This window comes from Heloderma suspectum, chromosome 1 (assembly GCF_057233095.1).
Source record: "Heloderma suspectum isolate Gila_16-S chromosome 1, 16-S_ref, whole genome shotgun sequence".
Taxonomy (NCBI): Eukaryota; Metazoa; Chordata; class Lepidosauria; order Squamata; family Helodermatidae; genus Heloderma; species Heloderma suspectum.
In genome coordinates, this window is record NC_139458.1 from 76,379,992 (window position 1) to 76,397,028 (window position 17,037).

Genomic DNA, 17,037 nt, shown 5'->3' on the forward strand with positions numbered 1-17,037 from the left:
AGATCCTTAAATGGGGGCCCAGCTCTCAAGGAAAGAAATGGGGGTCTTTCTGAAATAACTAGTCTTTGGAGCCCAGTGAAATTCCTTAACAAAATTTCCAGTCTGTGCCTCAGTTTATTTTCTTCGGTCTCATACTTCTCATTCCTGTCTGTCTGTTTCAGATTCTTAACTTGGAAAGAAGACGGTTGCCTGTGTACAGTGGACATTAAGGGTTGTGTATGGCGTGGTTAAGGTTGCAGCCTGTCACCTCCGCCTTCCTCCGGTTTGGGCTCGTTACTTTTGTGCTGTTTTTACATGGTCTCCAGGCGGATGCCGGCATGGGGGCAGATTCACCCAGCCTAGGACATAATGCCACATGCTCAGGTTCTTCTGAGTGCAAGGAGGGTGTTATCTTGCCAATATGGTACCCAGAAAACCCATCGCTGGGGGACAAAATTGCCCGGGTTATTGTTTATTTTGTGGCACTGATCTACATGTTCCTTGGAGTCTCAATCATTGCTGACCGTTTCATGGCATCCATAGAGGTCATTACCTCACAAGAGAAAGAGATTACGATAAGGAAACCCAATGGAGAAACGACAACCACCACCATCAGAATATGGAATGAAACTGTTTCCAACCTGACCCTCATGGCTCTTGGCTCCTCTGCTCCTGAGATCCTTCTGTCCTTGATAGAGGTATGTGGTCATGGATTCATTGCTGGTGATCTAGGGCCTTCTACCATAGTTGGCAGTGCAGCTTTCAATATGTTTATCATCATAGCCATCTGTGTCTATGTTATTCCTGATGGTGAGACCAGGAAGATAAAACATTTGAGGGTTTTCTTTGTCACGGCTGCATGGAGCATCTTTGCATATATCTGGTTGTACATGATCCTTGCAGTCTTCTCTCCAGGTGTGGTCCAGGTATGGGAAGGCCTGCTCACTCTGTTCTTCTTCCCTGTTTGTGTCGTCCTGGCTTGGATAGCAGACAGAAGGATGTTTCTCTACAAGTATATGCACAAAAAATACCGTACCGACAAGCACAGGGGCATTATCATTGAGACTGAGGGGGAGCACCCCAAGGGGATCGAAATGGATGGTAAGGTGATAAACTCCCACTTTCTGGATGGAAACCTAGTGCCTACGGAGGGGAAGGAGGTCGACGAGTCTCGCAAAGAGATGATCCGGATTCTCAAGGATCTGAAGCAAAAGCACCCAGAAAAAGACTTGGACCAGCTGGTGGAGATGGCCAATTACTATGCCTTATCTCATCAGCAAAAGAGCCGAGCATTCTATCGGATTCAGGCTACCAGGATGATGACCGGAGCAGGAAATATTCTAAAAAAACACGCAGCTGAGCAAGCCAAGAGGAGCACTAGCTTGCATGACGTGCGGCCGGAGGAGCCAGAGGAATTCATCTCAAAAATTTATTTTGATCCTTGCTCCTACCAGTGTCTTGAGAACTGTGGTGCTGTTCTCCTAACTGTCGTTCGGAAAGGAGGAGACATGGCCAAGACCATTTATGTGGACTATAAAACAGAGGATGGCTCTGCCAATGCTGGGGCTGACTATGAGTTTACAGAAGGGACTGTTGTTTTGAAGTCGGGGGAGACCCAGAAGGAGTTCTCCATAGGGATCATCGATGATGACATCTTTGAGGAAGACGAGCATTTCTTTGTGCGCCTGAGCAACCTACGGGTGGTTGAGGCTGATGAACCTCCTGAGCTCAGCAAGGTGCCCTACCCCAAGGCCATACTGGCCTCTCCCTGCGTGGCTACTGTGACAATCTTAGATGATGATCACGCGGGTATCTTCACCTTTGAGTGTGATGTGATGCATGTCAGTGAGAGCATTGGGGTAATGGAGGTGAAAGTTCTTAGGACATCTGGTGCCCGTGGTACAGTCATAGTCCCCTTTAGAACAGTTGAAGGAACAGCAAAAGGAGGTGGAGAGGATTTTGAAGACGCTTATGGGGAGCTGGAGTTCAAGAATGATGAAACTGTGTAAGTACCTAATTTCTTCTATTTTTAACTCCAGAATTTTCTTCCATCACAGGAAAACTTGGGCAACATGTAACAGACTGTCCTCTCTCCCTTTCCTCTAGTCTCCATACTTACCTCCTCCAGGCAAGAACCCTACAGCAGGATCTAGTCTCTTCTGCTCTCCACCTAGGAGTGAATAAATGTGGTTACACATTTTTGAAATGGCCTAAATTTCACATAGGATGTATAAAAATTAGAAAGGGCTGAATTCCAAAGCATGCTAGGGCCTTGATCCAGATGAATCTTGCTCATGTTAATTGTCACATGTACAAGCCATTAATAGTTTGAAAGAGTTATGGCTGCAAGAGCAGGTCTTTGGTCATCAAACACTGGATCTGTCTTACTGGTCCACCTAATCAATTAGCTTCTCCCTCATCTTCTTTCCAACCACTAAATTAATCATTCCTTTGTAAAAACACACACACACACACACACACACACACACACACACACACAGAGTAATAATAGTTCACTGTGAGTCTGAGCAATACGTTCATTGCTTTGGGAAGAAAAATCTTCAGTTTTAAAGAAATGTGGCTTGAAAATCAAGTGGTTTTGATGTCTGCCCCCAGCAAATGAAATTCCCTTATTTATCTGGGGATTTCTTCCATCTCTGATGATTCACACAGCAATTTTTCCTGTAAAGAAAATCCTCTGTTAATCAGGTTCACCTGAACAGCGGTAATGCACATTCTTCTGTCAGGATTTGGTAGCCTGCCCACTTTCTGTTGCCACTTCCTTTGATCTGAACTTTCCATCAAGAAGATATTTTAGTTCAAGTTGGAAAGTGGAAATGCTCAGAATCAGTAAGATGCCTTCAGTGCAATCATCTCTTTCAGCAAAGCTCAAGTGATGTAAACTCATTAACAACCTCCTGAATTTGTTATACTTTTCTCTTTATAAGATACTGGATCAGTCAGCCTGCCGAGGGGCTGTCTGCATGCCTTGCCTCTTTTGATTCTGCTGTGATTGTCACAGTAAGACTGCATTAACAGATGCAAGTGTATCAGCTTCCTGGCCCTAGGCTTGTTCAGGAAGGGGCAGGAAGCTATAGCTTGGTGGTAGAGCACACGCCATGTGTGCAAAAGTTCCTAAATTCAACCCCCAGCAACCTCATTCACAAGATATGCAGAGAAATGTACAGGTCAGGAAATATGCAGAGAAATGTACAGGTCAGGAAAATAAATTGAGTCTGTTGAAGAGATCATACATAGTAATGCAGCCTCTTAAGGCGTAGAGATTAGGGATGATTGCACAGAATGCTTTTCTTTAATTTGTAAGCAAAAGATTGGGTTACATTCAATTAAACAAAAAAAAAAGCCATCCTGAGTCTTAAAGAGTGTTTGTCCTGGAAGGAACACGGGGCTAAAAAGCTCTGTGAACCAAACTTCAGCTCTGTGAGAAGCAGATAAATCCTGCCACTGGGTCTTGCTTGTTGCTTCTTTAATTCCAGTATGGTCAAAGTTTCCTCACCCTTATTTTGGGAGGTGGGCTGGGAGAAATGATTTCTCTGTCTGTGGATAGGTGCGTGAGGGCAGTCCTAGTCTCCTGTTATTGAACGAGCATGAATTTGATGGCTGTCTAATGTCTATGAACTACTGCTCAATCCTGTGAGTGCACTCAGACCCTGCACTCCAGCTGTTTCTCACCATCTGTTTGCAGCTGCTGCCAGGGTCATCCAGCTGATGTTCTGCAGCTCTGCTCACATCGTTGCAGCATTGCCTCTGTAGGTCCCATAGGCTCCCTGTTATGAAGCGTGCTACTGAGACTTGAATCGGACCTGGCTGCAGATGACAAGCCAGTCCCATCAACCTCTTTCTCAGTTTGGGGCCTAGCAAAGACCTGCTAGCCTAGTCCAAGAAGCTTAATGCTGCTGCCACTTGCCCTGCCCCACAGGCTGACTGGCCCATCGTCACAAGGTCTTGGGTAGCAACAATTGTACCCTCCACAGATCCTTAATACTTTGAAGCCTTTTCTCTCACAACCCACTTTCCACTGATGTCTTCAGGGCCAGTTCCTCAGACCTCCCTGAGAGATCTGCCTCAGCCCACCAGAGGTTTTGCCCTCTGCCCCTGTTCCTTGCTTGCTTGTTGACATGGCCCTGAGGCGTCCATTCCTGTAAGCCTCTTATTAAGTTTCCTCTTTGTCAACACCTCATCATTAGTCCATGTTGATGTGCTCAAGCACCTTCTGGGGAAGTAGCGAGATCAGACACATTGGACTTCGGGACCTTTTCTCTTAAAGATAATTCACTTAGTAGTTCAAGAGAAATTTCTGCAACGCTGATATAGCTTCAGTGTTGCCTTGAGTGAGCCCACAATGTGCAAAAGGAAGCATGATATCTCTTTAGCAGGACTTGTGTTGTCACCACAATGCCTTAGAACCGGTGAGACGAAGTCCTGTTTACTTCTATAATTGATTTAAAAATCCATGTTGCTGTTTTGGAGGGCACATATATCAAATCTTTCTTGCGTGGCAGCTTTCCAAACATAGCAACTCCTAGCGCAGAAGGATTGAATTGCTTGACTTTTTCTCCCCTCCTTTGTCCCATATTGGTCACACAACATGAATAAGGCTTTGATGGTACAAATCAAGTTGGCAGTCTGAGTACCACTTTTCTTTCGTATCTGCCACCCATAATGCAAATAGCGTGTGTGTGTGTGTGTGTGTAGTGGACAGTGCCCTCTGAACTCACTTACCGGTAATCTCAATTTTGCTGCTGGTTTCATATGTTCAAAGCCCTATGCAGGCATTCTTCTGCTCACACAATTTAAATCTTGGGGTGGGTGGGGGAGCAAGGATGGGCTAACTACCTCAACCCCCTAAATCATGTCTCCATCACCAGCCCTTCCACCCGCCATGCATTGGAAGTGAAGATTTGCCATGGAGAGCCTGCTGTACTTGTCTAGGGTTCCCTGCATGATTTAGAGACCTGTTTGTGCAGGGTTCCAAATCATGTGGGGAGACTAAACAAATGGAGGAGGCCCCTCGCTGCAGATGTTCGCCTTCCAAGGTGTGGAGAGGGGGCAGTGTTGGTACTGGGCATGTGACTGAGGGGGCAGAGCTAGCTAGCACATCCATGCTCTTCTCTGCATAGGGACACTGCTGTGGCAATCAGAAGAATGCCTACATAGAACTTGTTATATTACTTTTGTGTGTATTTTGTTGCATATGTTAGTGATATCACGGTGCAGTATAGTAAGTAGCTTTATAACTTCAGCTCTTGAAGTGAGCAGTTGACAGTTCCCTGACTTTGAAATTTGAAAATAATGTTTATGGTTCAGCAAAAGCTTTTAAAATGTTTAACTGGGAACCAACTGGGCCATTAGCCTGCTAGACAACATGACCGATGCTGATGTTTTGCATGAAATCTGTGTGTTCCTTCTACATGCATTGTGTTTGATTCATGGTCTATATTCAAATGGTCTAATTTATATGGAGAAAACAAATCTTCAGTGAAGATTTCTGAAGATAATATTTATTATTATTTTATTTATTTATTTTCCTCTCCAGAGAAGGAGTTGCCAAAAGTGGCTTACAGATTATTAAAACATTAAAAAAGACTTAATAATTAAAACACATCAAATTAAGAGCTGCAGCCAATACATAACCCCTTCCCTCAACCCCACAATCAATAAATACAATTAATTAAATATAGTAATACATGGTTTTATTCAGTAGAGATGCTTGTCTACTGTGGGACATGACGTCATTGTGATCTAGTAAGGGAAGATGGTGGCAGAAAAGTCGGCCATGCTGGTTATGAATTATGGGAGTTACATGGAGGGCACCAGGTTGGGGAAGGCTATTTTAGAGCAAAGAAAACCTGCCTAATTCTTGACAGAGATATCTGAACAGAAATTACATGGTTTCACTACTCTGTGCCTCCGTAATCTACAGGTATACATACATTAGAGCAACGGTGGGCAGAAGGTAGATCTCCAGAGTTTTGGACTTCAACTCCCAGCATTCCTGACCATTGGCCAATCTGGCAGGGGCTTCTGGGAGTTGAAGTCCAAAACCTCCGGAGATCTACCTTCTGCCCACCCCTATATTAGAGGATTTCAGAAACGCAACACCGTTGTCCAGGAGGGTGTTCATAACTTTAGAATGATGATAATTCTAGATGTTTTCTCCCCATCCACTGCCTCAACCACTTGCTGCCTACTTGCCCCTTCTGTCCATCTCCTCAGGCTCTCATCTCTCATTTATTTCTAACTGCATTATAGGGCTTTGTGGGCCACCCATTGTCATCTGAGCTAATAAAGAATGATCTCTCATAGTTCTCTCAGGAACTTACGTATTGCCACCGCAGTGTCCTAAAACTAATAATGTTAAGAAGGCATATTTACTGACATGCAGGGACTAAAATCCAGTTGGCTTACCTTTTGGTAAGCAGGCTGCCTCCTTAGGTATCCCACCATCCCTCACAATTCTCTGGGCTGGTATTTCTCTTCTGTAATTGTGTTTTGTTTTCCAAAGAGGCCATTTCCAACAAAGTAGTTTTAAAAATCATATTGTGATCATCTGGAGACAAGCTGTTTAAACAATGCATCCAAAACAATGAGAAAATAAAATCAAGGTTATTTTATCTACATAGGATATATGAAGTCCCAGCTGTCAGTGTCAAGCACCCAAAGAGCTAGATGTTTGAAGGCTCCACAGTGTCTGATTAGAAGCTTTTCTACCAGGGGAGGGGCTGTAGCTTAGTGGTAGAGACCCTGCTTTGCACCCAAAAGGTTCCAAGTTCAATCCCTACCCTCTGTAGATACGGCTGGAAAAACGACTGCCTGAAAGCCTGGAGAGCCGCTGCCAGTCAGTGTCAACGATACCGGGCTAGATGGACCAATGGTCTGACTCAGTATGAGGTCATTTCCTATGTTCCTTCCCCCCCCCCCATATATTAATGTTGGCTTTACCTTGACATCCTGCATATTGGATGTGTGCTAAGGGTTGTAGATCAAATACACTGTCCTCATTGTCTGAGAAAAATGTATTTTCCTCCTTTGATTTTCTCTGCATACTTACAGCATGAAACACCTCACCATGAATGCTGGTTATGTACTGGCTGGGGTGACTTGAGAGTATCGGTTGTGCTTATCCTATAATTTACTCTGCTTATATCCCACCTTTTTTCCAAGGAACTCTGGGTGGTGTACATAGTTCTCCCCGTCCCCGGATTTCACCCTCACAACAACCCCGTGAAGTAGGTCATGTGAAATATGGCCATGCTGGCTGGGAATGATGGAAATGGCAGTTCAGCACATTTGGAGGGCACCGGTTGGGGAAGACTGGGCTTAGAGATCGTGACCCAGTGAGTTCCGTGGCTGAGTGCAGATTTGGACCTGGGTCTCCCCAGTCCTAGTCTGGCCACACTGACTTCATGCAGACTGGCTGAGGGAGGTGTTTGTGGTGTCTGACTCTCTAGAGATTAGAATTAGGTGCCATTTCAGGAATGCATGCAGTCAGTCTGCTGAAATGAGACACCCTGACAACTGCTTGATCAAGGGATGCCGTGGGCTAATCTTTAGCCTCCTATAGCCTGTGCTGACAGGAACTGATTGGGAATACATGCCACCTGTCTATGTGAAGGGCAAATGGCATCCCATCATGGGCAGATCAGGAGATGGGGTGGATGAAGGAGAATGGCATGTGAAAGGATTTGTATGACAACTACAAATGAAGGAAAGCCCCTGAGTCCCCAATTATCCATGGCTTGAGTGAAATCTGTCAGCACAGTAGGTGAGAAGGGTTCTTAACATTATCAAGTCCATGATGGAAAGACAACAAGATTAAATCCCAGGGCATAATTTTAGAGATGGCCCAGAGTATACGAAAAGGTCCCTTTCTGATTCAGACCAAACAACTACTGCATGGTGGGTTCCAGTTCTGCTACCCTTGCTCACTGTGGTAAGGAAGCACTTTCTTATGCACCTCAGTGACATGCAACAGTGGTGGGGTCTCTCCACAGATGTTCAGAAATGCAGACAAAATGCTCCCCCTCACCTGTTTCTGCTGTGCTGGTTTATACATAGACGTTGCCTGGATTCCATTATGCACGCCTCTTCAGGTTTGAACCCCAAGAGGGAAGTTGCTTAGTGACGTCATGGTTGGGAGGTTATGTTGCCTTTCACTTAAACAGCCCCCCTGCCCCTGTGCAGTGTGGTGGGGAGGGCTGTTCAGGGCCAGCCTTGATGCTGCAGGTGCTGGTGCTGGCCTTCAGTTCCATCCAGGTTTCACCTGCCCCCTTTTCTTGATCAGAGACTCCAAGCAGCCAGCATTTATGCCGTATGAGCCCTTCCACTCATTCAGATCTGTGATAACAGTCTTCACTTAAGGTCCCTTTGCCACAAGGTTGGAAGGATCCCATGATGGGGCTTCCTCAGTGCTGGCCCCACAACCTAAATTAATCTATCTCAGCCATTCCCTGAAGATTTTGGTGGGAAAAAGATGCAAGTTTATTTTTATTTCCCTATGTTTCAATCATATATATTTTTAGGGATTTGCTGGTTCAACCCATAAACCAAAATCCCTAAAATTGTGTGTGTGTGTGTGTGTGTACATATAAATACACACAGCCCACACACATATCTCATTTAAATAGCATCACGTGGATATGGGAAAAGATTAGTTTTTGACATGCACAAACCAGGTGAAAGAATGGATAATTAAAAAGTTATCAAAAGGTTACCTTAAACTTCACAATAAGGTGATTTAGAGCACAGTCCTATGTATGCTGGCTGGGGAATGCTGGGAGTTGTAGGGCTTTTTCTGCCTAAACTTGCATAGGACCGCACTCGAAATCCACTAACAGATGGTATGATCCAACTTCTAAACTAGTCAACACTAGTCTATATCTCAGTCTAACATAGGCCTGATCTGTTGTTGCATTGAGGAAAGCAATATCCCAACACTGGTCAGCTTATGCCCATACACGATTTCTTAGACCTGACCCAAGTGCTCCTCCCAGCGGAGCCACACTGAAAGTTTGTGGTGCCTTTAAAAGTGCTGGGAAGGAGGCAGCAACAGCTCCTTGTGCTGCTCCCCCCCCCCCGCCCCATGATCTGAGATGTCATGGGAAGGCACTGAAGGTGCAGAACCTCACACAGAGTAGGCAGATTAAAACTGGCAAATAGACAGTGGCTGTCCCTCATTTCTCACATATGAGATACTTTGGAACCAGAATGAACCTATATTTACAACATGGGTCAGGATAGCCAACACCTTTTCATTTTAGATATTAAATAATTCTCCAGAAATATTAATGACATTGATCCAATTTTTCATCCAATATATCTGGGAATGATGCCTGATCGTTGCCTTACGTGTAAATCTCTTCTCTTCGAAAGCTCCAGCAAAAAAAGGTTAGTATTCATATTAATACAGCCAGAAAACTTGCCAGAACATCATATGCAGTGATAGTGCAAACATCATCACTCTCATTAAATTACCCACCACCTGAATATTGCAGCCCAGAGTGGGAAACTAGCCAGCACTGCCTATTAGACTGACACAGGACTTCATGCTGCAATGATAACCCCAGTTTATAGTGGCCTGGATGATCCTAAAGGCTCCTTGCATATACCGAAGGGTGGTATCTGATTTACGCCTCCTGCTGATGGAGAGGTTTCTGTCCGTGGAATGGAGAGGGGGCCATTTCCCCTCCCCTTTCAGCATCACATACCCCCTCAATCTCTTCTATGGAGGGTTGGGGGACCCTCTAGAGCTGACTGGGGAGGGCACAGGAAGCTGCAAGGGGGAGGAGAGATGGGGGAAGTCCTGTTGCAGAAGTCCTCTCACACCATGTTGGATTTTGCCCTGTATCCTCTGTTCACAGAAGGGCTGATTTACAACTCATGCTAGAGTGTTGTGCAATAAAACTGAAACTGAATAAAACAACAAGAAGTCTTGTGGCACCTTAAAGACTAACACATTTATCTGGCATAAGCTTTCATGGACACTGAATGCCTCTGATGAGGTGGACAGAAGTGTCCATGGAAGCTTATGCCAGAATAGATTTGTTAGTCTTTAAGGTGCTGCAAGACTCTGTTGTTTCTCCTGCAACAGACTGACACGGCTACCCTTATGTAAATCCAAAAACTGTTCTTTCGCTTATGCGAGAGCTTGTGCAACCATGAGAACTGCGATAGAACCTAAATATTACATCACTCTGCAGACTCTTGCACACAGCCTCTTCTGCAAGTCTTTGTGGAATAGTGCTGTTGGCTCTTTCTCTTCCACTCTTACTTCTTTGGATCCAACCCATCATTTCAAGTTACCATGAGCACTATAGAGGTACAGACCTACCACTCTGGAGAATTGCAGAGCAGCTTGGCAGCCTGTTACAAACACAATCTTTTCATTGTGATTACTTTTCTTTGTCATTACTGTGGCAAAATGAAGGACTTTGGTGCAGTTCAGATGATGGGAAGGAGCCAATGGCATCTGGCCGGTAGTGCTATTGATGTTGTGCTAGCAGCAACCAATGTTTGCACAACATCAATAGTGCTTGCTAGCATAACGCTAGGAAGTCCTTCTAGCACCTGATTATACTATGTCTGTTACAAGAGAACTAAGAAGTAGTTGAAGAAGTCTTACTCTCCATGGAAGAAGGAAAGGCAGAGTAGTCATCAGTAGCTGAAATCAAGGCTGGGCCACTTGTGGCCCTCCAGATGTTTTGGCCTACAATTTGCATTAGCCATAGCCAGCATAGCCAATGATAAGGAATCATGGGAGTTGTAGATCAACATTTCTGGGGGGCCAGAAGTTGCTCCCCCCCCGCAAGCTTAAATGATATCACATTCTAGCTCCAATATCTCTTCTAGCTTTCATTTTGTTACTGAGTCTCCTCCTGGCCATGCTTGAGCGTTGCATATGTTTTGTCGTCAAAGTCTGCTGTTACAGAGAAAGTCTTAATTAGCTGCATAGGAGTTATTCAAGATTTAAAGGCCTTACTTCTGGTCAGTTCCCATGCAAAAGAGCATTTGTGCCCTTGAATGGATTTAGATTATACTTGCAGCCTTGGAGTGGGGGCTCTGATCTAGGGGAAAATGCATCCTATTGCTCTTGTTAGCTCCTTTTTGTTCTTCCTCACATCAGTGAGTAGTTACTGGTGATGTGCCTGCAGGATGTGTTGGGTATTTAGGACCGAATGGTTCTGCTCATATTTGACAGCAAAATATCCAGAGGACAGTGATGAGTGATTGCTTGTAATCTTCCCTCAACTTTTGCATGAAGCCACTGGGTGAGATCATCTAGAAACACAGAGTCAAGTGGCATCAGCATGCTGACATCACTCACCTTGATCACTCCTGCTTCTGCTTCCTCCTCCTCCTCCTCCTCTTCTCCAGTCCAGATTGTGACATAGTGGTGCTTATTCTGTGTCTGACCATGGTTGGACCATGGAGGGGGAAGCAGGAAGCATGCTGGCCTCTCATTTATGGTAATGGCCAGTGTGCTGTGGTAGAAGGCAGCTTGTGCATGTGCACTGAAGAAAGAGAGGTGGGATCCACAGGACTCTGTGGTGATGCCTGCACATGCATGGCTTCATTTGCACCAGGCATGATCATATCTTACATGTGCAAGGATGTAAGTAGTTTTTACATGCGTAGACAGTACATTTTCCCACCTTTTGAAAAACTGTATGCTGCACCTACCTTTATACCTCTATACTGTTTCTGTATTCCTCTGCCCCATTAAAAAATGACACAAGTGTCTTAATGCTGCAGTTGCATTGCTCTTTTTTAAACCTTATGCTGAATGCACAAATACTGAACTGGGACATTCTGCTCCATTAATCTTTGCCTCACTTGGCCTGTGGGCAAAATGTGGGGATTAGGCTCAACAAGCAAGTGTATCTGCCCTCCCTCATCTAATTCATCATATTGGTTTGACGCCTCACTTTCTTCCTTTCTCAAAAAAAGGATGCACTTAGATGGAGATGTGCGCAGGGCATACTAAGGGTGCCGTATATACTGGTGCTTTAGTTTGCAGCCTGCAGTTTTCTAAGGGCTTCCTTGAAAACAAACAGCTTCATTGTGGCACAAATGATGATGCTTATACAGGAAGATAAACCCAATTTTTATTAAATCTTTATGTAATATCCACAGTACAGCTTTCTGTGTTCCTAATCTGACAGTCCTGCACAGTCTGGAGTGCAGAAGGTTTACATGGAAAAGCAGGTATCTTTTCCTGGGCATACCTTGCTGGTCCTACAATTTTCTAGGAAAGCCCTATGATTAGAAACACTTTGCCTGTATGTGTTGTGCAGACTGTGAGAGGCAATACTCCCTAGTATAATGTGTGAACAGGAAAGAAAACATGAATCCTTTAGGCCACAATCTAGCCTTGTATTCCAATTAAAGTGTACAGGATTTCTCCAGAGTAGTGCACCTCTAATCTTCAAAGCAAAAGAAGATTTCAAAGAACAATTTAAAAACAATTGAAACTTTTTACCTTGGAAAAGCAAAGGTGGCCTTGTTGGCCATAAAAACAATTCCAAAATCCATATTAGGGCAATACTTTTATTGGGCCAATTCAAATTGTGTGCAAGCTTTCAAGTTCTCCAGAACTCTTCATCAGACTCAATGGGAAACAAAGCAAGAAGGAGGGAGAGGGGGTGGGGGCCGACGCTGAAGCCATTTGGTTACAGTCTTAAGATGGAATGCATGCAGGAGGAGGCTGCACACCTCAAATTAGGCTGTACTAGGTACAGAGATGGTTTCATGTTGCAGCTAGGATTGGCCTTAGGAGTGCTGGGATGAAGAAACAATCAAACAGTTTTGTATATTGTGATATTATCCTAATAGGGATTTTGGAATTTATGATGTTGATACCTCACCCTTTTCCAAGTAACTTGGAGTGGGAGGTTAGCCTCTCTAAAACCCTCTGAGGCCAGTTAGACTGAAACACAGTGTCCTGCCCAAAGCCACTCATTGAGCTTTATAGTAGAGGGGTGGACACATTCTGGTCAGCACTGGCCCTACCAGTAGGCAGAGTGAGGTAGCTGCCTCAGGTAGTAAATGATGGGCAAGGGTGGTGAAGTGTTGGAAAACAGAGCTATGTGTGCCACACTTCCTGCCCTGTCCCCTCTATGTTAGTCTGCTGCCCTTAGGTGCATTGAATGACACTGTCCCATCACCATTGCTGCAGTAAGATTCAGCTGTCAATCCAGTTCTGTACATGGAAGGTGAGGCAGGTGCCACCTTGCCCTTCATCTCCATCCAGTGGAGGCTGGTGGCTCCAATGTCAGTGGGTCAGTGAATCTGCTCCATGTTGCAGTCAGAACCAGAACAAATTCACCACCCACTGACATCAGAGCCACCAGCCTCCACTGCCTCCAGCAGCAAAATGTCCTATTCCAGAAGACATAGCCATGTCTCCAAAAACAGCAGCCCTCCAACCCTCCATATTAGATAGGAATATAAGTATAAATATTTTAACAGCGCAATCCTATACATGTCCACTCAGAGGCAAGTCCTGTTGAGTTCAGAGGGACTTACTCCCAGGACAGTGGGTATAGGATTGAAGCCTGAATTTATTTACTATATCTCTGTGATGCCAGTGTGGTTACAGTCTTAAGGGCTATCAAGTTCTCCCCTTCCCCCATGCAGAGTCTAGTGAAATGAACTGTGCATTGTCATCATTGTCTGTGACTGCTCTGCATCATCGGCTGCTGCTTGTGGGCACAAGGCACATCACGGTGACATCACACAGGAAGTTCCACTAGATTTTATGGGGAAGAGGGAGGGGAGAACTAGACATGGGGATGGCACTTTCAGCACCATCCCCTTGTCTCCTGTAACATTGAGGTCTGCCCTGTGAAGGGGGGTCAGAACTGGACTGCAGCCTAAACTCCAAGCCTCTCATCGCTCCACCTTACCAGCTTGGGGGAGAAAGCACCAAGTAGCCCAAACCTGTCTTACAAACTGCTCAGAGTGGAAAAATCAGTCTTACTCAAGGTTTTCTGGCCCGGGTGATTCACTATACAACACTGGTGGGCAAAGACAGTGATGCATTTTCTCTCCACCAGCTCAGCTAAATGAATTTAGCACATGAAATGAGCAGCAGCAGTTTCTTTCCTATGTGCCAGGTCATGCCAGATAGGCTGAGAAGGCCTCCATGCTGCTATCAAGGGTTCCGTGGAAATGCATTTAGCACCATGGACAGCAATGACAATGTTCTGCTCGAAAGGTGACTTTGTCCTTACAACTGTAAGGATTGATGTGTCTCATACAGTCACTATATTCGTGGAATGAAATTATTTTTTGTTGTACTGTTCTTAAGTGATCTGATCGATGGGACAATGCCAGAAGGTGAAATGTCCCTAAGATTTGGAGACTGGCAGAAATTGTTCTAGTTTATTAAAGTGCTCTATGTCATGCAAGTGGTGCTAGTCTCCCTATAAGCAAGCTCACGATAAATAGGAGTGTGGCTTCTTATTTTAGGCAGTAGAAACAGGGGAAATGCAATGGCAATTCAGATGATAGCAGGACATTCACCATGGTGAAGAAGCACACGAAGATGTATGAGGGTTGCTGTGCCTCTTCTTCATCCATTTCTTGAAGTCTTGTAAATGCTCCCATTGTGAGTTACAGCCTTTTCCATTCCTTGCCAGCTGTTCAGGATCAGATCTGTCTGTATTTGAACAGAAGCTTATTTTAATCATATCATATCCTAGTGTGTGTGTGTGTGTGTGTGTGTTTTAAAGTATCTAGTCTTTATGCTTATAGGGGAAAATGTAAGAGTGGTTTGGCAATGAGTTCCAAAGACTGAAACCTTGAAGGACAAATAATATTTTAAAGTGTACTGGTTTAACTTCTGATGATGACCAAAACTAATGTCATGATTGTGGTCATCCAGGATTGGCTGTCTGTCTGTCTGTCTAATGGATACTATATACTTTCTGTCTCGAAAGAAGACATGCCATAGGCCTCTGCATACCAGTTGCTGAAGAAATGGCAGCTGTGCTTGGCCACTTTGTGAACAGAATGCTGGACTAGACAGGCCTTTGGTCCGATTCTGCAGGGCTCCCTTTATGTTCTTCAGACCCTGGGAGAATACTAGGTGGCGGGTATGTAATTAACTGTACTTGAATCAAGAGTTTAGTCAGGGGATGGCATATAGACATATCATCCAATATTTGCAGACAGAACAAGCCATCTTTGTTTTTGGAGGAAAAAAAATCAGCTCCAGTAGTACCCTGCTTTCTGACACCATTGCTAATGTAGGTAGAGTGAGGAGTAGAGGAGAAGTATGTAGTCTATTAACAGCAAATAGCCTGGCTCATATCTCAGATTTAAGCAAGAGTGAATAGCTTGGGGGTAAGGAAGGAAATCTAAGCATCTCCTCAAAATTGCAAACTGAAAAAATGGTTCACAGTGACCTACTTCATGAGATAATGTCACTCTCCATGGAAGGTACTACTCATTTAATTATGGGGTGTCTCTATTTTGTTCTGGGCAAGAGAACGGCTCAGCTTCCTTTAACCACTGCCCAGAATGCTTGTGAGACACCCTATAATTCAATTAGAAGTACCCTCCAGGGAGCATATAATTATATCCTATCTGTGAAACCTAATGATAACCTCCTCAAATCACATGGTGAGTAACTCTGTCCTGCTGCCCAGAACCTTTCACCAGGAAAGAATTAATCTGCTTAGCACAGGTTGAACTCGGTGGTATACAGCACTCACCCAAATGCTTCTGAAAGGAATCCCTGCCAGCGGAATAAACCTGTTAAAGGCGCGTGCTCGCCACCCATTGGGCCAATTCTCGGGCAGCAGCACTTTCAATGCAGCCTTTTCCCCTTAACAACAACAACAAAGTCACCCTGATCTCCTTGAGCCTCCTTTGGAAGGCAAGGATTACAAAAGGTAGGGGTTGGAATGTTTGTAATAGGTATGTGCACCAGATTCCGACCCTGATTTGGGGCTTTGGAAAATAGCCTCATTTTGCTTGGACCAATTCAGAGGCTTTGACTCAGGTCTGAATCTGAACCTCATTTCGGAAACCCACATCTTCATAACTCCCATTGCCTGTTGTTGGAAATCAACAGATGGCTATAATGTGTTTGTTTGTTTTCTGTTTGTCAGAAATGGACAACACTTTCAGGCATAGCAATGCCTTATGAGGGGATTATACTTGCCAAATTTCAGACAAATAGGTGCAGGGTGGTTTGTGCTATGTGGCTTTAATTTTTTGTTTTTATAAAAGGGAACTGCTGATAACTTTGTTGTTGTTGTTGTTTCTTGGTAGAATTTGAAGAAATTTGCATGGGGTGTGTGTGTTGCCACTTCTGAGGAGATCAGGTCTGCCAAGTTTCAGATGAATAAGGGTAGGGAGTTTTGTGCAAGAGCAGCCTTTACAGTCTGGGATTTTTAAAAAGGGATGTGCTTACCCCCCTATGGGTTTTTTTTGCGGGGGGGAATGGTTATGAAAATGACATACTGTAAAGAGGTGGCCTAGTTAAGAAACCTGACAAAATTCAGAAGAATAGGCGCAGTGTTTTTTTTGTTTGTTTTTTTGTAGAAGGAGAGTATTAAAACTGGGGTGGTGGTGGTTTAAATGATTCACTTCCCCTTATACCCATCCATGGTTTTGTTGTTGTTATGTGTATGAACACAACATATTTTATTTTCATACAATAAAGTATGTATGAAAATAACATACATTTTCATGTTATCCCTAGGCAAGAAACCTGCAAAAGTTCAGAAGGACTGGTGCAAGGGAGTTATGATGAAAGAAAAACAGTTTAAACTCCTTTTTGTTTTCTGCTCAGTTGGCACCGAAGTCACAGAAGGTGCAATAGCGCAGGGGTGGATGATGGAAGTGGAGCATACAGTGGCAGGGGCAGAAAGACTTGAACATCCAGCATTTTCGAAGCAAGCCCCCAATGCTACAACCTCTCACATCCCAAACCACTTTTAATGTTCCAGCTCCTTGGAGAGATTACTAGCAAAGACCACTCAACCATCAGTCCTGCAATATATTACTTCAGCATCCCTCGCCCAAACC

The 17,037-nt window shown here is 44.4% G+C and overlaps 1 protein-coding gene across 3 annotated transcripts in view; it reads left to right on the forward strand.

Moving 5' to 3' along the window:
• The first annotated feature begins 218 nt into the window (after nucleotides 1-218).
• The window catches only part of SLC8A3 (solute carrier family 8 member A3), a 197,672-nt gene continuing 180,853 nt past the window's right edge, over nucleotides 219-17,037 (forward strand). For all 3 annotated transcript variants that reach the window (XM_084827630.1, XM_084827621.1, XM_084827639.1), the window contains exon 1: nucleotides 219-1,984. In XM_084827630.1, the coding sequence (XP_084683756.1) occupies nucleotides 219-1,984 (1,766 nt within the window). The remainder of the gene's footprint in view (nucleotides 1,985-17,037) is intronic.